Source organism: Schistocerca americana, chromosome 9 (genome assembly GCF_021461395.2).
Source record: "Schistocerca americana isolate TAMUIC-IGC-003095 chromosome 9, iqSchAmer2.1, whole genome shotgun sequence".
NCBI classification, from domain to species: Eukaryota; Metazoa; Arthropoda; class Insecta; order Orthoptera; family Acrididae; genus Schistocerca; species Schistocerca americana.
Genome location: NC_060127.1, coordinates 140,725,376 through 140,748,609, shown reverse-complemented (window position 1 = coordinate 140,748,609; position 23,234 = coordinate 140,725,376). Strand labels below are relative to the sequence as shown.

At 45.6% G+C, this 23,234-nt stretch overlaps 1 protein-coding gene across 1 annotated transcript in view; it reads left to right on the top strand.

Moving 5' to 3' along the window:
* The window catches only part of LOC124551260 (ankyrin-1-like), a 105,015-nt gene that overhangs the window by 67,490 nt on the left and 14,291 nt on the right, over positions 1–23,234 (top strand). Inside the window, exons 2-4 of the mRNA XM_047126260.1 lie at positions 1,246–1,415; positions 1,542–1,589; positions 12,994–13,519. Coding sequence (XP_046982216.1) covers positions 1,328–1,415; positions 1,542–1,589; positions 12,994–13,519 — 662 coding nt within the window. The 5' untranslated portion in view covers positions 1,246–1,327. The remainder of the gene's footprint in view (positions 1–1,245; positions 1,416–1,541; positions 1,590–12,993; positions 13,520–23,234) is intronic.

Genomic DNA, 23,234 nt, shown 5'->3' with positions numbered 1-23,234 from the left:
TGCGTGCTGAAGGATGTCAGGGCCTGTAACAGCAGCGTGCTCGAATAACTCAGTAACTGTGTGTTTGGAACCCCATGTTGATACAGCCTTTTCTTTTTAGTTATATGAGGAGTCCATTCCTGAAGGTCTACCATCGACTTTTGAAACACCCTGTATATTATGCGTAACAAAGTGGGATAAATTTCTTCAAAAGATGGTATATAGGACATAAAATCCCGTCTGAGGCCTACGATCATTTTCATGTTAATAATTGGCAACCAATGCTGTACAATCGTAGTAAATTCATGAGATGCTCAATTGACTCTTTTATTAGAACATGTTACGTGTTTTGGGATTACACCCATCTTCAGACATCTGTTACAAAAAGTACAAAATATAAGTGAACAGCACACTCAACACGTCTCCACGTTACAGAAAATGAGATCTGGTCATATGAGTTACATACCACAAACTTCAACTCCTTCCTAGCCAACCAGGCGTACAGTCTTGACAAGTCAAAGAAAGTGTCGAATAACAAATGACTGCGACACAAGCAATCTTGAAGCAGAGCGTATACTGACGCTAAGCAAGTCAACTAGCGGCGAAGCGCCCTCGGTAGGGGGCACTGCATGGTCATGTGCCCCATGCGTTCACATGTAATTTAATAATAATACACTCAGCGTATAACATCTAACAGGGTGTAATTACGACTAGCAATCGGAATAGTACTTCGGTACACGTTAACACTAAAGGATTTCTAAAAATTAAATTACATGTGAACGCATGGGGCACATGACCATGCAGCGCCCCCTGCCGAGGGCGCTTCGCTGCTAATTGACTTGTTTAGCGTCAGTATACGCTCTGCTTCAAGACTGCTTGTGTCGCAGCCATATGTTATTCGACACTTTCTTTGACTTGTCAAGACTGTACGCCTGGTTGGTTAGGAAGGAGTTGAAGTTTGTGGCATGTAACTCATATGACCAGATCTCATTTTCTGTAACGTTGAGACGTGTTGAGTGTGCTGTTCACTTATATTTTGTACTTTTTGTAACAGATGTCTGAAGATGGGTGTAATCCCAAAACACGTAACATGTTCTAATAAAGGAGTCAATTGAACATCTCATGACTTTATTGCGATTGTACAGCATTGGTTGCCAATTATTATCTTCAAAAGATGTATTCCAAAAAATGTTCTCTAGCTAATTAGCAAGAAAGCTTGTTGATTGAAAATTAGTTTTCTAACTACATACGTTCATAAAATTACAGGTAGTGCACCAGTGTTCACATTTGGTGAAGATATTTTGAGGGAAAGATTCTTCACGTGGCGTGATACCTGTGTCCTCGCATTATGAGCTGCACAAGCGTTACTTGGTTCATCTGCATTTTTGCGGCATTAGTCACAGTTACCAACTACAGTGACGCAGACTCAATTTCAGGTAAAAATATTAGTTTTTTTTAAGTTGATATAAGTTAGGGTGTGATACTGAATAACAAATTGTATACGAAGTAATAAAATAAGTGTTCAGATTTTTCTCTCACGTTTCTGTGAATTTATTTTTTAGGATCTGATCCTGAAGTCACAGCCTACCGTTCAAGAGCCGACAATCAAGGTAATATTTGCATCCGTTATTCCTATAGACATTTCATGGTTCAGAACTTTATTTGATGCCAACTGCTTTGTGTCGCGTTGGAGTCAAACGATTATGATTAACCATCCTTGTAACATTTCTGAGTTTCAGTCTTTCATTGCTTTTGGGATTATAGGCTACCAGATGGAATGCTATTTATTTAAGTGTTGCACGCATATTTCATAGATATTCGTTTCATAGCTATTCGTAGCCGCGATTAGGAAAATGTAAGTATAGTTTTCTCATAAGGTTTTTATAACGCATCGGTAGCCATCCCAAGTGGAACACGTGCTGTGTTGTGCATTACATTTTATGTCGTTGTTGTGAGATGGCATTCATCTTTGGAAAGCTAGCATTAAAGGTGACAGGAAACCAGCTAACAAGCGACCCACACTCACACGTCTCACGTTTCTACCCACTCCTGCGACGGCGTGTGATCGTGTCGGTCTCGGTTTGTACACAACAGCACTGGCAGTCTTCGAGGAAGGGAGAAGTAACACGCCAGTCGGTCAGTGGCTGACGTGTTTAGTATACGTGTCAGTATTGTCATCCATGTATAGCGAAATGACCGAAACCTTTAATGTTGGGAAGGTTTTAAATATTGAACATCCATTTCTAGGAAAAAAGGCAAACAAAAAACTGGAGATAAAACAACACGTGCTGTCCCTATTTGACATAGCAAAGAATGGAGACTGCGCCCATCAATGCAAAAACCAAGAGAAGTTTAAGTGTTCTGCAGCTTCCATAGTACGTCTCAAGAGAGAATACATAATGTACGGCAGACACGTCACCTTTGTCATGACAGCCAGAGATCTACAGAAAGACCAAGACAATCGCCAAGCTGGGACCCGCTTTGTTGAAGAAGTAAACCACAAAACTGCAAGTTTACCGATACAGCCACACTGCATTTGGAACACTGATAAAAGTAAATTTGATTATCGACTAGTTTCTGATGCGACAGTACCTAAAAAGGGCCTTGGTCGAGTCTGAAAACGTTGTAACCCGTAGTAATACAGTGGTTGTTGGATTTTCAATGAGTGGGCGCCTTCTCTGGATGATCTGGAAAACTGCAGCAGATACATGTCTGGGACATGTTTTATCAGATTCACCAGATCAATAACAACAAAATAAATGGAAATCGTGCTTTACTTTAACCTTGTACAGTTTTTGCGATGGCTTGATACTAGCGAAGTTTAAGTTTCAAGCAAAATCTTTTATTAGCCGTACCTCGGTAACTAAACATTTGCGGAACTATGTTTATATTTCAATATTAACATATCTTTAGGAATCACCCTGTGTAATGAGAATTATGACCATACATCTTACAATAATTACGAGAAACAATGAGACCAGACAACTGAGGCTATGGTGCCATAGCCAAGTCACTACAAGTTATGCCTATGCTTTCCCAAAAGTTAATTCCATGTCCTAATGCAGCATAGATAAAACTACACCAAGATAAATACTGTAAAAAATTCTTGCAATGTGTCCTGCTGTGACACAGTGATAGTATGGCTGATACAAATTCCCAAGTCTGAAAATGAAACATACATATGTATATTTAATCATTGTCATACTGCAAACTCCCTAGAGATAAACATAAACCTCACTGTAGTGTATCAAACATAGCAAGCTTCCATATGGAATACAGCACATAATTTTACTATGTTCCGAAAAAAGAATGTCACTGTACTTTCATGTAGCATTGACAGACTACTAACTTGCTAACGTTGTTCCATTTGCTTGGTAATCCATTCTGTCACTAGAGAGCATGAACATAGTACAGAAACACAAGAAACAAAATGGGACGTACATAATGCACAATATGGTCTAAGGCGCTGCAGTCATGAACTGTGTGGCTGGTCCCGGCGGAGGTTCGAGTACTCCCTCGGGAATGGGTGTGTGTGTGTCTGTCCTTAGGATAATTTAGGTTAATTAGTGTGTAAGCTGAGGGACTGATGACCTTAGCAGTTAAGTCCCATAAGATTTCACACACATTTGAACATTTTGTAATGTACAATAACAGGCGCTAGATGGCGCCCTTGTCGAGTCTTAACGAAACTAGTCTCTAGTTGAAACATAAACGCTGACTGTACACTGGTATACAATCCAAAACATTGCTATACATTGTTTACAGCTTTGAAATTAGGTAGCACAGCATACTCGATAACATATGATAACAAAGAAACAGAATATTGTTGTACATACATTACAAAATGCCAGTCCCATGCTTCCCATTAAGCCAAAGCCCACAACCACCTCTGTCTCCTTAAACTTCTCTCTGGCCGGACATGGGGGTTGATATCCTCTACTGTCCTCCACATCCACAAATCCTTGATCAGGCCCATCCTCTGCTATGCCATTCCCGTATGGATATCCGCCTCCCCCCCCCCCCCCAATTCCTGTAAATCCCTGCAGATCCTTGAGCGCCATGCACACCACCTTGCCTTCCCTATACACCTCCCGTCCCCCCTGTGGATCCTCTATGACCTGATTCCTTTCCCCCATCTGCTCCTTTTCCTCGATCATATCCACATCAACTCCCGCCGACTTGATCCCCCTCATGCCCTGGTAGCTCCTCTCCTCTCCAACACCCGCCTGCTGCCGTGGCTTCACTGTTGTGTCCCCCCTACCCTCCACCTCTACACCCTTCATCTCCTTTCCCAAGGTGGATTCCATCAACTACCCCTCCTGGATGATGCCCTCCATTTATCCCTCATATCAACTCTGATTACCTCCCCCTCCCTCCCTCTGTTCTCTTCCCAGGCTCCCTCTCTCATCCAGTTTTTTTTCCTGCCTACCTTCTCTTTGACTCCATTCTCTCCCCCCCCCCCCCCCCCCCGAGTCCTTTTGCCTTCCCCTCCTCTGCCTTCCCCACTCCTTCTTGCATCCGCCCTGCCCCCCTTTTATATATCCTCTCCCTCATGTCTCCTCTATAGCGCAGTTTTGAGTGTCCAGTGTTGTGCATCACCTTTCAGTGTTGCAAACAGACACCATACTACCGCTAGGTGTGTTTTTAAACTCTTGCGAACAGAAACCAAACTGTCGCCGTGTCTTTTAATTGTGACAGTCTGATTACTGTGTATTTTAATCAGCATCACCTACCCTTTGTTTCTATATTTTTACTTTTCAACTTTTTGCCATGTTCCAGTTTTCAACAGTCAGTGTTCTATGGCCTGTTTTTATTGTTTTGATATCTCCTCATTATGTCTTTAACTCTTCTGTAGGCTGGAGAGCGGCATATTACACTGCTTCCAGCCTGGCCCCCCTCCCATTCTGGGGGGAAATCGAAATTCAATAAAGAAAAAAAAAACTTCCCATTGAAATATTGTTTCTTACAGTCTTTCACACAGACTATTACAAAACAAATTAAAATCCTATTTACTAGAGGTAATAGGTGTATCATGTCAAAACACTATATATCGCAAGTGTAAAGGGCTAGATGTGTTGTGTATTTGAAGGGGGGAGAAAAGTTTTTTTTTCTTTTTTTGTGTATATTAGCCACCGATCATGAGAAGGCAGTACCAGTGGACAAAAGCAACATCATAGTTACAGCAAAACTGAAACTCCATTCTAGATACTACATTCCAGCAATCTTAAGTAAAGATGAAGACAACCTATGATTGTAGATAGAGAATGTGCACAATATATTAACTAATGCACACATACATATGAAATTAATTTATCACATTGCTATTTATATGAAGTAGTCAATCACAGCATTTAAGGCAGTAGGCTACACAATCTGCAAGATCCTTTATCTAATATAACGGGATAAACATCACAAAAGCAAAAGTATTAAAGCAACTCAAAGTCCATGCTATTACACAATTGCAAAGTACATTTAATATCTAACTCTGCCATAGTAATAGAAAAACAACCTGATCCTAAATATAAAAAGTAAGCATCTCAAATTTTTTTATATTAGCCCAGTAACAAGCTGTACATATACTGACCTACAGCTATATAACGTTAACGATATACGAAGTAGTAAATATTTATCCTGATGTAGGTTTTATCTGTGCTGCATTAGGACATGCAATGAACTTTTGGGAAAGCATGGGCATAACTTGTAGTGACTTGTTTGTGCCAACATTGCCTCAGTCGCCTGGTTTCATTATTTCTCGTAATTTTGTAAGATGTATGGTCATAATTATCACCATATATTCCCCAACTGATGTTTTAGATTTGAAAATGAGGACGTAGTTCGTTGAAGCTGGTAATGTAACCACTTTTTTTAAAGAAAAAATTTCATGGACTGTGACTATGGCTTCACTATTGTAGTGTCACATAAACATTTAAATTATATTTTGGTCCCACTCCTTATGACAGTTATGTCGGAATATAGACTATTGTAGAGACAAGGCTCAGCCATAGCCTGGGGACTAAGTACGTATCCCTTTTCGAGGGGTGGTCGTTTGGGTTTTGCTATGGCTTGCACAAGTTTACAAACATTTTAGCAGCTGGTCGTGGACAAAGATTTATTTCATCTGCTGCTCGGGTACTGCTGTATCGTACGCTTCCACGCCCAGCCAGGCCGACTCACCTCGTAACGTTGAGGTGGCCGTGTCGTGTTTTGCAAAGCATAACGCCTGTGCTCGCCTCCGACCGTCACACGTCAGTTCATTTCCAGCTTCGCACGCTTACGAACAAAAGTGTTCGGTGCGCTTGATTTCTCTCTCCTTTAACAAGATCCAGCCTCTCAGTAAGTGTCGCTCTGCTAGTCAGTATGACAGTGGTCAATGTTGTTTCTGTCTGGTACCTGTTCTCCCTGCACTGATCCACGTGATTCATTAATATGTTCACGGAGATTAATCCTTCCTGTTCATTAATGAGTTTATCTATGGACGGGATTCAAAAAAATGTTCGAATGTGTGTGAAATCTTATGGGACTTAACAGCTAAGGTCATCAGTCCCTAAGCTTACATACTACTTAACCTAAATTATCCTAACGACAAACATACACACACACACACACACACACACACACACACACACACACACACCCATGCCCGAGGGAGGACTCGAACCTCCGCCTGGACCAGCCGTACAGTCCGTGAGTGCAGCGCCCTAGACCGCTCGGCTAATCCTGCGTGGCTATGGCAGGGATTGACTCAGGCCCTAAATTCTGGTCAGAGTAGTCACGTTGGTGGCTGTAACAGCTGGACAGGTTCCTCTGACCGATATAACCGAGGCTGCAAAATGCCCGGGTGTAGTGTGGCAGGCAGACGGAACTGTTTGGCCTGACGCCCTCCTCTTCCATCCAGTTCTGAGCTTTCTGCCAGTTTGAGCTTCCCTTGTTCGTAGCAACTGGACACCACTATCACTTCATCGAAGGCAGAGTACAACCCATGTTCGCAAACTGCTCATCTCTTTCATGCCAGCCTTTCCCGTTTCCTGACCCTGCGCCCACTACCCTCTTCAGGACCTTTGCCGTCTTGTCTCCTGACGTGTCAGGCCTGAAGACAGGGATTCCTGTTACCCTTCCCTCCCCCTAAAGGTCGTCTGCTGCTCCGCAGCACATTATGTGGACTACAGTGTACATGTGCTATGTTTATACCTAACAAACACAAAACCTTAAACCTCCTCTTAGGTCCTAGGCCTTAACATTCACGGATTTTCTGTCTCTGGTTCGTCTGCAACCTCCCATCTTTTCGCTTTTTTCTTTTGTTTCAGCCCACAACTCCTGGAATAACGTGTGGACGCGTTCTAAACGGTTTCTGACGTCCCACATGTACAGACGTCCCAGATGCACAATCATCATCCTTGTCGACAGATGGATTTTTTACTAGTGACATTGTTTCAACAGTTTGATACGGCCCCTGATATCTTGCAAGATATTTATTTGCTATCCATTTCGGAGGATAGGAAGTCGACAGACGTGTACTGCGGCGTTCTTAATGCATGGCTCACTGTTTATTCTCGTTTTTCTAGTGCCTCGGTATTAGCTCCCCACACCATGTTCCGTATTTCGCTTATCACTCTTGCAAACTCTTTAGGGATTCTACTGTTTTACTCTTCTCGGCTTTTAACATGTCGAACGGTGACGGCATCTCATGACCATATTCTACTTCATACTGTGACAATCCTGCACTCCTATGCTGCTTCGAGTTCTATTCTGAGACCACATATCTTAAACAGACATCCCAATTGGTATGCCGTGCGTCCACATAGTATCCTAACATTTTCCCTACAGTTCTATGAACCCTTTCCATTCCTCCATTAGCTTCAGGATATACATGACTATTTGTCAACACAGCCAGCACAGTTCTGAAAAAATCCGACATCAATTTGGTTGCCTGATCTGTCTTATCATCTCAAGTACTCCGAATTTCAGTATGCACTTGCGCCTCTGTTTCTTCATGTTGCTTGGGCGTCGTGACCATTTCCATGTATCTCGAAAAATGGTCTGTAATCTATACTAGAAACTTTACAGGTCTTACGTTGAAAGAATCCAAGACCTCAGTCCTGATCAATTCGAACTGTGCTACTACTTAGGGTAAACTCTGCAATGGTACTTTTGTCCGAGACAAATTCACTCTCTGTGCACACTGTATGCTATTCGGCACATATTGATCCACGTCCACCTTCCTATTCTCCCACCAGTTCCTCTCCCAGTACTCTCTTGGTGTTGGCAGAGCCACATCGCCCACGACTGGCTAACAAGTGATCAAGCGTTTCCTGTGACACTTCAAACCCCAACTGTGCTGGTACCCCCACTCACGGTTTCAACTTAGTTTCTGTGCACAACAACCCATCCTGCACACAAAACTGTGACTGTTTACGAAACTTTTTGCATTTTTCATCCATCTCCTGTACTGTCTGCCATACTTTAAGCTCATTACCTCTTATTTTCAATACAGCTACTTTCCTACACAATTCAAAGTTTCCATGTCACTTTCCTGGTTTATGTATGACCCCGAAGTCACACTTTATCGTACTGCCCACCTTGTCAACCTACTGGATGAATTCTTCGACCTTAGCAACCATTTCAACGCTGCATGATCCATTATCACCGAAACTTGTGTCCATTGAGATAACACTTGAAGTAGGTGATTCCATATACGTGACATAACGTTTCGTTTTCTGTCATGGAGTAATTCTTCCCTGCAGAGTTCGTTTCCTTTGATGTATAGGCTACTGAATGTTCCACGCCCTTAACCTCCTGACCCAGCATACAACAAAGTGCATGTTAGGACACAACACATAACAGAATTAATTCGTTATTGAAATTTGGAATCACCAAGAGTGGACTCGTCGTCAAAGTTTCTTTCACTTTCTTAAGAGCACACCGGAAATCCTCTGACCATACACACTTTGAATGTTTCTGGAGCAGTAATTGCGTTAACAGTCTGGCGATATCCGCAAATCCTTTTAAAAACCTTCTATAATAATTTGTGATGCCAAGTCCCTTCGCTGTTTTGGGTACAGGAAATCCACGTATGGCTTTTACTTATCGTGAGCCCATCTTAACCCCCTCCTTACTAATTTGGTGACAAGGGTGGGCCATCTCCTCTAACACAAAATTTCACTTCTCTGTACTCAACGTTAAATTTGCTGCCCCCCTTGGCCACTGTATGCACTGCATCACGTCACTCGCAAAGACGTATTATAAGGGTACACCGTGCGCTGACATGGTTTCAGTGCTGTGAGAGCTCCGTCCAGCAGACTCTGAAATGTTGCAGGCTCGTCGCGTTTTCCAACCAAAAAGCATCCTGCTGAATTGATAATGTCCCCAAAGGCGAAGAAAATGCTGTTTTAGGTCGGTCTTCCAGAGCCATTTCTAACTGATGGTAGCCGGTTTTTGAGTCCATCGTCGAAAAATACTTGCACTGTCGTAAATAGTCTATGGTTTCTGTGATGTTCGGGAAAGGGTATCCATCACAGTGTTGGTATTCAAAGAACGACAATCGCAACAAAACCTATAGTTTCGTGATCCATCTGTTGATTATTTGGGTGCAACGACAATTCTGCGCCCCCTCCCGCTATGGGCTATTGCTTCCCTTAATAGTCCCTTCCTTCAGATGCAGATAGATGAGATGCTCCAGAACTGGCTGCAGGTACCTCGGTACCCTGTACGTTTGTAGCAAACTGGTGATTCATCGCAAATTAGTATTTTGTGCTGCGTTGTATGCGTTGTTGGCAACAGCCCTTTTGGAAAAAATAAGTGCATAAATTCCAAGAGTAATTTTTCCATCTGTTTCTTATTAATCCTCTCTAGGTGCTTCCCCTTACATTGTAATGCAGTTTCAGTGGTGTTTTACGATTGTTTGTGAGCATCGCCACTCCAGGATACCACATTAGCCAGTAACAAACCCTTCGTTAACTTAAACTTCCTGGCACTGTATTTATCTACAGATACAGAGCATTTTCCCCATTTAGCTTTTGTACACTCACTTCTCATTGAGGAACCTGCCTGATCCAGCACTTCATCTACTTCCAATGGTCCCACACCATACACAACGTCTGTACCGATAAGTTAGACATAACAGTGTAGTAGAGTGGTTTGCCAATAGCCTTAGGTACGCGATTGTGTAAATCGAGCAGTAATGTGATTGTTCACGGTTTGAATGGTTTTTCATATCTAATAGACTCCCCCTACACTGACAAATGTTTCCTCTACTGAAAACGTTTTTCCATTAAGCTCCGCAATGCACTGTGAAAGTCGATTTTGGCACAATGCTGATGCAAGAAATCCGACTCCAGAACCGCGTCATAGCCTTCGCCTGTGGCACACCTTCCACACGCTGCCATGCCTGAGCAAAATCCACGTCCAGCAATCCCAACGGTGACATCTTCATCCCTCACTCCATCCCATCTGTACTGTGGTGGCTTCCACCACCAGATTCCCACTGGCAACAGGTACATTCACCGTCCATTCAAAAACATCCAGCAATTCCTCTTCCCTACTTCTCACACCATCCAGCTCTGCATACAATCTTATAGCATCTAATTTTGCTACGAATATCTGTAGGTGGATCTCAGGTTCCTTTTGGCGTTTAACGCCTGCTGCTTCTCTGGTCCTGTACCTCTGAAACTACCATTACCACCATTCTGACCTCTGCCCTATTCCCACAGTTTCATGGCTATCGACATCACTTCCACATATGACCCATCTGTCCACAGTCGTAACATCTTATATTAGCTGAAGACGCTGCTCGTCCAACTTGCAACCCGGTCAGCACATAAGTTTCTTCTCATTCTAGTGCCAATCTAATAGCTGCACACAAACCAAATGGAACCCCTGTTCGCACTCTCCTCAATATTTCCGAAGGCAAATTTCTTAAAATGCGAAAAGTGCATTCTGAACGTCCTAACACAAAATAACTTTATTCAGCATAGTATTTTTCCCCTACTTATATCTACAACCATTAACATTGCTCATCCTGTGCACAAATTCTTTTACCAGTTATTCATACCTCTTTGATACCCTGTGCGACTGTTCTCTAAATGTCTGGTATTATTTTGCTTGCTATATCTTTGAACTAGCCCCCTTTTAAATTCTTCAAGTGTTTCAGCTCCCTCGAGAGCTTCCATACAATCCGCAGAAGCTTTATCTTCTCCAGTTACTTTTAATTTTGTTACCCTCAATAGTTCCATGTCAAACCATCCTACCATCTCTGCCAAATTTCTAAGACTACTGCATCACCAGTTTGGGTAAACTGGTGGAGACAGTTTGGGGCTACTCTGTGTGGTGCCAGTTAAAGACATCTGTACTCTCCAATAGTTTATAGTGGCACCCCGCCATACCTCACTAGAGGAAGCAGCAGCTTGGCAGCGGCATTCGGCCGCCTAGTGAGTGTGGCACCCCAAAATGCTGACAGAGCACAGCAAGGGCCAGGTGTTGGCTCACGACACAAGTGCTTCCATCAGTGGTGACTTCAGCTTGGGGCGACCTCAGCTGGCACTGACCGTCTGTGTTGTGGCACAGCTCGTGAGTGCTGCACAGTCCAGAAGGCAGCAGGCTGGCGGGGTAATGGGACAGACCTACTGCCCCCCTCCCCTCTCTGCACCCCCTGCCCCAGTCTGTGGCTGGCCAACTGCTTCCCAGGGCTGATGCTGGCCTGTTTTGGCGATGGCTCAAGGTGCCACAGGGCAACCTGCCCTTATGCGGAGTCGACCTGTAGCCTGCAAAAAGGATTCCACAGGGTGTTCACACGATGCACTGCCGTGGCGTCAGAGCTATGACTTCATTACAAAGTGGCTAAGTATATATGTTGTTTGGGCTTTGCTATGCCTTGCAGCAAAGATGCTAAACACATCGGTGGCTGCTGGTGTGGAAAGACTTGTGTCATCTACCAAGTGGGTACTGGTCCCCCTGCTTAGCCGGGTGGTAACATGCTTACCTCGCATGCAAGCGATCCCTCGATCGATTCCCGGCCGGGTCGGACAATTTTTCCACTCGGGGACCGAATGTTGCATTATCCTCATCATCATTTCATCCTCATTGTGATATCATCCTCATCACCAGCGTGCGAGTCGCCGAATGTGGTGTCGACTGAAATAAGCCTTGCATTTGGCAGCCAAACTTTTTTTTTTGGGGTAGTGCTGTGTCACATGTTTCCATCCCTTGCCTTGCAGTACTGGGATGTATGTATTACGTTTCATACAGCGTAACACCCACACTTGGTTGCAGGTGGAGCTGTGACTATGCGCTTTCAACTTGGCTCATTTGTGACCAAATGTGGATGGTATGCTGCATTGTGCTGAGCCACCTCAAACAGAATGGCCTCTCCCATGGCAACTGTCACGGTTTACAAAAATATCGATCATTAGAACTCAACTCGCAGTTTTCTCACATGGCATCCTGAGACCATTAATGTTAAAAGTTTAATATGTACCTGTACGACAAACTCTACTCAGACAAGCTTTGATGTTGTCGTGACATGTAATAGACAATATTTATGAAATTTTGCGTGATGCAAACCTGCCTGTGCCTCATACAAGTAAAAAATGTTCAGATGTGTGTGAATTCCTAAGGGACCAAACTGCTGGCCTGCTGGCCGGTGTGGCCGTGCGGTTCTAGGCGCTTCAGTCTGGAACCGCGTGACCGCTACAGTCGCAGGTTCGATTCCTGCCTCAGGCATGGATGTGTGTGATGTCCTTAGGTTAGTTAGGTTTAAGTAGTTCTGATGACCACAGATGTTAAGTCCCATAGTGCTGAGAGCCATTTTGAGTCATCGGGTCCCTAGACTTACACACTACTTAAACTAACTTATGCTAGGAACAAGATACACGCCCATGCCCGATGGAGGACTCAAACCTCCAGCGGGAGGGGCCGCGCAATCCGTGACACGGCTCCTCTAACCAGGCGGCCGGTCCGTGCGGCATACAGAGGTTCACTGTGAGGGAGGGGAAAGGCCTGCTCAGGGATCCCGTGTTTTAGAACCGCCGACAGCGGACCTGGCCCGCCTGCTGGACTCCGGGGTGGGGGCCGTGGTGTGGCTGGTGGCGGGCGACACGCGCCTGGTGGCGCACAGGGCCGTCCTGGCTGCCCGGAGCCCGGTGCTGGCCGCCATGTTGCGCGACGACTCGCCGGAGGCCAGCAGCGGCCGGATCAGCATCTCGGACGTGGAGGGCCCGGTGCTGCGCCAGCTGGTGGCCTACATGTACACCCTCCGGGCCCCCCAGCTGCCCGACGTGACCCCACAGCTGGCGGCCGCCGCTGACAGGTACGGCCTGCCCGCCCTGAAGGCAGCGTGCGAGCAGCAGCTGGCCGCGCAGCTCTCTGCGGGGACTGCGGCGGCTGCAGCTGTGCTCGCGGTTAGGCGCACCTCCGACAGCCTCAGGCAGGCCGTCGCCGACTTCGTGAAGGCTCACCTGTTCCACGTGATGCCACACACGGTGCGCGGCAAGCACCGAGATGTGACTGAAGCTAGTCACCAACACTCTGATCCATTTGCTGAAACGAGGTAAGTGACAGACGAGTCACTCGTCTTTGTCGTTTCCAAAGCTACAGTATTCACCACCGAGTATCCACAAATGCGTCTGTGATGTAAAATTCACTTTCAGTGATGTTCATTTCCTTGTGTTTCATAATGCCTTTTTTGATTCCTCATAAAAGATATGTGGTGTGTGTAGTGTAGGACCTTCGGTACACAAACCAACAGATTATTTGACTTGTCGCTCTAACGAAGTAGGCGAGTGTCAGCAATATGTCTCTTGGTCTTATCATGGCATGTTTATCTTCTGCCGTTAGGTCAGACGATAGAAATGCCACTTGCACACTTAGAGTAGCAGATTGACGGTGACCAACTTTAAACAGAACTTGATTAATTTTCACACACATTTATTAAAATAATAACAAGCATAAACATTATGTAACTTGATTCTGGATGCTATTTACAATTGACAGTCTAAAGTTCCTTTGGTCTTGGCACGTTAATCTTATTCTCACATATCTCTGATACTTGACAAAGTGTCTATACATTTATCTTCATGGCTATGTACAGGAATATGATAATCTTCTTAGGTGCAGACTGAAACTTGACTGTAGACTGGTACAGACAAATGCAGACTGATGCAGACTGGTGCAGACAAATGCAGACTGACTAATCGGAGGTCTGTACACTCGTTATAATACCTCACGTGTTCAGGTATCATTGCGCGAGTGTGATCCGCAAGGAGAAAAGGTTCTATGTTAGCAACAATCTGATTGGCTGTGTTACATATTAACATGCGGATCGGTGGAAGCAGAATTTGGTCCGTCTCTAAGGCAGCGCCATCTTGTAGTGCGGAGTCGAACGAGCGCTGCACCTGCGCTGTTGTGCTTAGCGGGGCGCGCTCTAGTGGGAAAGTTGTGTACACGCTGACTACGCGGAACTGTGTACACAACAAGATTCATCTAGTCTCTAAACTGAACTGCATGTAATAGGAGATATACAGGGTGATTCGAAAAGAATACCACAACTTTAAAAATGTGTATTTAATGAAAGAAACATAATATAACCTTCTGTTATACATCATTACAAAGAGTGTTTAGAAAGGTTTTTTTTTCACTCAAAAACAAGTTCAGAGATGTTCAATATGGCCCCCTCCAGACACTCGAGCAATATCAACCCGATACTCCAACTCGTTCCACACTCTCTGTAGCATATCAGGCATAACAGTTTGGATAGCTGCTGTTATTTCTCGTTTCAAATCATCAATGGTGGCTGGGAGAGGTGGCAGAAACACCATATCCTTAACATACCCCCATAAGAAAAAATCGCAGGGGGTAAGATCAGGGCTTCTTGGAGGCCAGTGATGAAGTGCTCTGTCACGGGCTGCCCGGCGGCCGATCCATCGCCTCGGGTAGTTGACGTTCAGGTAGTTACGGACAGATAAGTGCCAATGTGGTGGCGCTCCATCCTGCTGAAATATGAATTGTGCTTCTTGTTCAAGCTGAGGGAACAGCCAATTCTCTAACATCTCCAGATACTGTAGTCCAGTTACAGTAGCACCTTCGAAGAAAAAGGGACCAAAAACTTTATTGGCTGAAATGGCACAGAAAACGTTGACCTTAGGCAAGTCACGTTCATACTGAGTTGTTTCCCGCGGATTCTCAGTGCCCCATATACAGACATTGTCACGGTTGACTTTCCCGTTAGTGTGGAAAGTTGCTTCATCACTAAACACAATCTTTGAAACGAAAGATTCATCTGTTTCCATTTGAGCAAGGATAAAATCACAGAAATCGATTCTTTTAATCTTATCAGCTGCAGACAGTGCTTGAACCAATTTCAGACACTAAGGTTTCATAACTAACCTTTTTCGTAGGACTCTCCATACAGCTGATTGTGGAATTTGCAGCTCTCTGATAGCTCTGCGAGTCGATTTTCCTGGGCTGCGAACAAATGCTTGCTGGATGCGTGCTACATTTTCATCACTCGTTCTCGGCCGTCCAGAACTTTTCCCTTTGCACAAACGCCCATTCTCTGTAAACTGTTTATACCAACGTTTAATACACCACCTATCAGGAGGTTTAACACCATAATTCGTTCGAAATGCACGCTGAACAACTGTTGTCGATTCACTTCTACCGTACTCAATAACACAAAAAGCTTTCTGTTGAGCGGTCGCCATCTTAGCATCATCTGACGCTGACGCCTAGTCAACAGCGCCTCAAGCGAACAGATGTACAACTAAATGAAACTTTATAGCTCCCTTAATTCGCTGACAGATAGTGCTTAGCTCTGCCTTTTGTCGTTGCAGAGTTTTAAATTCCTAAAGTTGTGGTATTCTTTTTGAATCACCCTGTACTATGTGATCAAAAGTATCCAGACACCTGGCTGAAAATGACTTACAAGTTCGTGGCGCAGGCAAACGTTCAATCAGCTGCTGGAATGTTTCTTGGGGATGGCCGCCCATTCTTCACAAAGTGCTTCAACGAGGTATCGATCGATATCGGTCGGTGAGGCCTGCCACGAAGTCGGCGTTCCAAAACATCGCTATGGTGTTCTATAGGATTCAGGTCAGGACTCTGTGCAGGCCAGTCCATTACAGGAACGTTATTGTCATGTAACCACTGCACCATAGGCTTTGCATTATGAACAGGTGCTCGATCGTGTTGAAAGATGCAATCGTCATCCCTGGACTGCTCTTCAACAGTGGGTAGGAAGAATGCGCTTAAATGATCAATGTAGGCCTGTGCTGTGATAGTTCCACTAAAAACAACAAGGGGTGCAAGCCCCCTCCATGAAAATCACGACCGTACCATAACACCACCGCCTCTGAATGTTACTGTTGGCATTACATACACTGGCAAATGACGTTAACCGGGCATTCGCCATACCCACACCTTGCCATCTGATTGCCGCATTCTGTACCGTGATTCGTCACTCTACACAATGTTTTTCCAGTGTTTAATCGTCGAATGTTTACGCCCCTTACACCGACTGAGGCGTCATTTGGAATTTACCGACGTGATGTGTGATTATGAGCAGCCCCTTGACCATGAAATGCAAGTTTTCATAGAAATTTCACTTTGGAATTGCTGTGTGATGGTCTGGATAGATGTCTGCCTATTACACAGTACTACTCTCTTCAACTGTTGGCGGTCTGTGTCAGTCAACAGACGTGGTCGGCCTGTACGCTTTTGTGCTGTACGTGTGCCTTCACGTTTCCAATTCACTATCACATCGGAAACAGTGGACCTAGGGATGTGTGGAAATCTCGCGTACAGACGTAGAACTCAAGTGACACCCAATCACCTGACCATGTGCAAAGTCCACGAGTTCTGTGGAGAGCCCCATTCTGCTCTCTCACGATTTCTGATGACTACTGAGGTCGCTGATATGGAGTACCTGGCAATAGGTGGCAGTACAATGCACCTAATATGAGAAACGTATGTTTTGGGAAGTGTCCGGATACTTTTGATCACATAGTGTAAGTTAGTTAAGAAAAATTACGGGAGAGCCGAGTTGGTAGCTTCACAATTATTTTGACGTTGTTTGCTCTCACTAGTTCTGTTAAATTGCATTTGCACAAGAAGCTCTTAGATTCTGACATGAAGCCTCAAAACAAAAGTGAAGAGAGCAGGAGCCACTCTAGCAGTGGAGCCAATGATCTGCTGCTTACAACAGTTGAAATGTATAGTTTGTAGCCGGAGTACGCTAGTCTGGAATGTTTATTTTGTGTGTCGTTCAAGTCGCTGTAAACATGTTTATCGTTGTCTTCTGTCTCTGATACTACTAACAATGAGATATCTAGAATTAGCATAACTCTGCATAGAGGAAAGATGCAGGTGTGTCACCCAAACTCGCACCAGGAACTCTGCAGCACACTGGAATATACTTCAGGGGTGTCTGCAACATATTTAGAATTTCCCATTCCTTATGTTGCCATACTGTAAATCCTGACCTATGGAAACATTAGGTGTAGTGAAGCGAATGGTCAGAGTAATTGCTATCCACATATCGGTTTTTCTGTTTGATTGTTACGTATTTCTTTTCACTTTCTAGGTACATCTGTGCAATACATCTGCGGAGGAGGAGGAGATTAGGCTTTAACGTCCAGTCGAGAATGAGGTCGTTAGAGACGGACCACAAGGTCGGATTAGGGAAGGGTGGGGAAGGAAATCGGCCGTGACGTTTCAAAGGAACCATCCCGGTATTTGCCTGAAGCGATTTAGGGAAATCACGGAAAACCTTAATCTGGATGGGTGGACGCGGGTTTGAACCGTCGTTCTCCCAGTACATGTGCAATTTCCATAGTAAAGTATACTCATTCTCCCTGATCATCACAGCGGAATTAAGCAGAACATTTGCAACGATCCAACGTATTCCAGGCTGCTATGCATGAGGATGGGTGATAGAAAAGGTGAAGGAGAGGGCAGATTCACGCCGGGCTGTGCAGCTGAACGTTGACCTTATTAACAGGTGTTTATCTGAGCAGCCTTGTACAACACTCTCTCTGCATGCAAGCGCAGCTGACTGATGAATGCACTGACGCCCTGATCTCACTAGTGTTGTCTGTTGTCCTGGGCTTTGAGCAGCAGCTGCCGAGGCAGTGCGTGCGTCGCCAGCAGGTGATGATGAGTACAGCCCACATGTACTCTCTGGTATTGTGTCGGTTAGGCATGCCAGTGCATACTCGTTGTCTCCATGTCATGTGCTTGGGTATGGTATCTGACACTCGATGTTCTGATGCTGGGCAGCAATGCCACAGACCCCCCCCCCCCCCCCCCCAGGCGTACAGGCGTAGACGAGTAGAGCGGCCGATGATGTCTAGGTGGCTAGGAGTCTCTGAAGTGAGCCCCCCCCCCCCCCACCTGAATCGTAGACAGCTCGCAATCCACTGGCACGAAAAGTCAGAGGTTAACTGGACACCAGTCGCCCATATCAGTGAAGTTTCCACAAAGTCCTACAATCTCCAGGGCACAGGTATGGTGGACCTCTTGCCAGAATAGGTAGCCAGGTGAGCTTCATCATTCTGTGGTAGGCTATCCTCTGAATGGACCCTTAAAGCCCTCCTGTGGGAGGGGGGAGGGGGAGGGAGGGAACAAACTCGAGCAGACTGACGGCCTAACGCGCAGACTCAAATGTAGGAAGTAAGCACTAGCACTCCGGACGACAGACAGACACTAACTGCCTCGCAAATTCGGACGAGAGACAGACTAGCAAGCAGGGGACGAGAGACTGACCCAGACCGACTGGCTCAGACTGACTCCAGACTGACCACCTGACCGACTGGCGAGCTCATAGCGCCCCTTAAATGCACGTGAACAGGCAACCTTTCCCGTTTCCCACCATAAGGAGACACCAAAGCTGCGACTGCCACAGCGGCGCCACCGCCAGAAACGGAGGGCGACTGCTTCACACTACGCGCTGCGGCGCGCTCTTCAAAACATCCAATTTTACCACGGCTCAATATTCACTATGGGATATTTGTTGTACGTACCTACGAAAAATAAATGGTCCTCCTTTCACGTACTTCTCTTTACATCCGTAGCAACAACAACACTGCACCGTGGGTGTTATTATTATTGAAACGTGTAGAAACGCATGTAAAACAGGTGAGTACGTGTAATATTAAAGTTTTGCTGTCACCACAAATTGCAGACAAGCAGCGACGTCCCGCTACCACGTGAACAGCAAGCATGTAATTAGAAGGAAGTTTAACCGTAGGAAGCTGAACCTTGTCAAACAAATCAAATGATATAATTGTGTAGGCTTCCGCGGCCAGAGTCAGTCGACATAAAAGTTTTCTGGGTATAGTACCGCGTCATAATGTAAAAACTACTGCTACTGGAGAAAAACCAACGTTTCGGTCACGATTGTAGCGGCCTTCTTCTGGGTCTAATGATGCGTTCTAGCTATGCAGTATCCTTTATATTTTGTTGTTAGTGTTTACTGCGCATGCCATTACGTCATAATTTTAAAAAGGTAGTTAGTTTCATTGGTCACTTAAGGAAGAAGGAGAGGGAACTTTATTTTAATAGATTATTGCGGTGGAGGGAGAACGTGACCTCTGTTGTCTATTGGCTCTCGTGTTATGTGCCATGACTGGTGGTCACCGTCGAATGAGAAGTTTGCTGCTGTTTACCAACTGCTGGACGTCGGCCGCGCGACGGCAGTTACTCGCCGGTAGTGCTCGTGCCTCGTGTCGCCAGTGAGGTCTGTTGGGCTCTGATTGCTGGCAGCCAAGATGGGGCAACCCTGAGTCCATCCTCCCTGTTCGTGTTGTTAGGGTGTTTAAGTATTTCGATGGCCTCTCTGACTTTGCGTTTCGTCATAATTGGCTGCTTGGCCAACCACAGGCTTCGCTGAATTTTATTTCTTTTCCGCAGTCTTGCTGGTGTTCTGTCACCGCGGATTTGTTGTGTTGCCCTAGACGAATATAACGCTAGTGTTCCAGAATGCGCGTTGCTATTGGCCTTCCAGTCTCGCCGATGTATGCCTCTCCACATTCGCATTCCACCTTGTAAACGCCTGCAGTGTGTAATGCATCCACCTTGTCCTTAGTGGAGCCTACTATAGAAGACAGGCTGCAACCCAACGCGCCGAAAGTGTTTGCCTACTCGGTCAAAAAAATGGTTCAAATGTCTCTGAGCACTATGGGACTTAACTACTGAGGTCATCAGTCCCCTAGTACTTAGAACTACTCAAACCTAACTAACCTAAGGACATCACACACATCCATGCCCGAGGCACGATTCGAACCTGCGACCGTAGCGGTCGCGCGGTTCCAGACTGTAGTGCCTAGAACCGCTCGGCCACAACGGCCGGCCTTATTCGATCGGTAACGTTTTTGCATATAAGGTAAGCGCACTGTTGGCTGCAGTTTGTCTATTTCTTGCTTATCTTGCTTAATTGTATTCGTAGACAAGGCTGTGTTTATCGACTTATGGCTGTAGCCATTGGCTAGAAACGTTGTGCGTAACCTTTTAAGCTCAGGTGTGACGTTTTGAGCCATCGAAATACTTAAACACCGTAACAACATGAACAGGGAGGATGGACTCAGGCTTGCCCCATCTTGGCTGCCAGCAATCAGAGCCCAACAGACCTCACTGTCAACACGAGGCACGAGCACTTCCGGCGAGGAACTGCCGCCGCGCGGCCGACGTCCAGCAGTTGGTAAACAGCAGCCAACTTCTCATTCGACGGTGACCACCAGTCATGGCACATAACACAAGAGCCAATAGGCAAGAGAGGTCACGTTCTCCCTCCACCGCAATAACCTATTAAAATAAAGTTCCCTCTCCTTCTTCCTTAAGTGACCAATGAAACTAACTACCTTTTTAAAATTATGATGTAATGGCATGCGCAGTGAGCACTAACAACACAATATAAAGGATACTGCATAGCTAGAACGCACCATTAGACCCAGAAGACGGCCGCTGCAATCGTGGCCGAAACGTTGGTTTTTCTCCAGTAGCAGTAGTTTTTACATTATGACGCGGTACTATACCCAGAAAACTTTTATGTCGAAATCAAATGATGTTAAAGTAAGAAGATGATAACTGGTGAGAATCGGCTTCTCTCAAAGGTTCGCCCAGTTAACGAGAGTTACGCGTGTCGCTAGGCGCAAATTGAGACGCTTGTAGCGCGTGTGGCTCAGTAACTTCACAGGCCCAAATGGGAACGCGCGAACTGGAACGCGACGCGACGGAGACACTACTCGCGTCTGCGCCGGGTTGCGCGGCGTACTGGTTGGGGGGAAGTCCCTCGCGCCGAGCACCACGTGAGCTCTACGGGAGGGTGAGGTGGGGAGCGGGAAGGCAGTCGTGCCGTATGCTCACCTCGGCATGGCGCATATGGGCAGTGAACAGCCAGAGCCTGCGCCATTCGTCAGTTCTCTGCAGGTCGTTCTGCAGATCGTTGCTATCTTGTGGCGTTGCTGCTTTGCTATAGACAACCGGACCAATTGCGAATAGCCTTAGTGCGTATCCGACGCGTTCTACTGGCTCATTTATAGACTGAGTGATTATAATCAAACTTTCAAACTGCTGTGGAAATAACACCACTGGTCACAATGACGTCAAATTGCAACAGAATGTTATCGGAGAAGGGAGAAGACGTATGCAGAAGGAAAATAAATAGTTACAAAATGTAACAATAGATGTCGCTGTAAGCATCTTAATTTAGTAGTGGTTCACTACAAATGACAAATGAATCATACAACAATGCCTATGTGGTGTGCTTACTGTAAGACCTTCAGTACACACACCATCAGATTATTTGACTTGACGCTCTAACGAAGTAGGCGAGTGTCAGCAATACGTCTCGTGGTCTTAACGTGGCGTGTATATCTTCTGCCGTTAGGTCAGACGATAGAAATGCCACTTGCACGCTTAGAGTAGCAGATTGACGGTGACCAACTTTAAACAGAACTTGATTAATTTTCACACACATTTATTAAAATAATAAAAAGCATAAAAATTATTTAACTTGGTTCTGGATGCTATTTACAATTGACAATCTGAAGTTCCTTTGGTATTGGTACGTTAATCTTATTCTCACATATATCTCTGATACTTGACAAAAGTGTCTATACATTTATCTTCATGGCTATGTACAGGAATATGGTAATCTTATTAGGCGCAGACTGAAACTTGACTTTAGACTGGTACAGACAAATGTAGAGCTCGTACAGACTGGTAAAGACTAATGCAGACAGATGCAGACTGGTACAGACTGGTGCTGACAAATGCAGACTGACTAATCGGAGGCCTGTACACTCGTTATAATACCTCGCGCGGTCATGTATCACTGCGCGAGTGTGATCCGCTAGGAGAAAAGGTTCTACGTTGGCAGCAATCTCATTGGCCGACGGACAAGTTATCTTGTGTCTCAGTGCGCGACCGACCAACCAATCGACCCAACCGCCAATGACCATTGCCTGAACAAATTGGAGCAGACTGGCGGCCTAACGCGCAAATGCAGGAACTAAGCACTAGCACTCCGGACGACGGACAGACACCAACTGCCTCACAAATTCGGACGAGAGACAGACTAGCAAGCTGGGGACGTTGGGGCACCTGTCAAAAGGGGCAGTGTTTGCCATGTAGTCGCACTCCACAATCGCTGTGTACACATTCACAGACGGTGCAGTATGGCACAGAGGAGAGGCCTAGCAGAGTCTCTATGGTGGAGGGCCATAGGAAGAATGGAAGCAGGACAGTCGCAAAATGATGTGGCCCAACGGCTTAATGTGAATCGTTTTGCTGTTTCACGAACGTGACGACCATTCGTAGAGACCGAAGCTGTACTCTGAAGACCAGGGCAGCACCGACCACGTGTGACATCAGAAAGAGAGGACCGCTATTTGGCTGTAAGGGCACAACGGTACCGCCTTAGTACTGCTCAGCAACTGGCATCTGACCTCGCAGCATCCACTGGACGTGTTGTATCGAGTCAAACGGTGTACTGAAGGCTTCGGCAGACTGGCCTTCACTGTCGGAGACCTGCTGTATGTCTACCTCTGACGCGTCTTCACAGAAGGGAGCGTCTAGAGTGGAGTCGAATGGTGGGCCAATGTTCCTTTCAGAGATGAGTCCTGATTTCGTCCGGAGAGTGATTCCCGACGGATTCGCATCTGGAGGGAACGTGGAACAGCATTTCGCGACCCAAACATTGTGGAAAGAGACCGATATCGAGTAGTATCCCTAATGGTGTGGGCAGCGATTATGCTGACCCTTCATGGAAT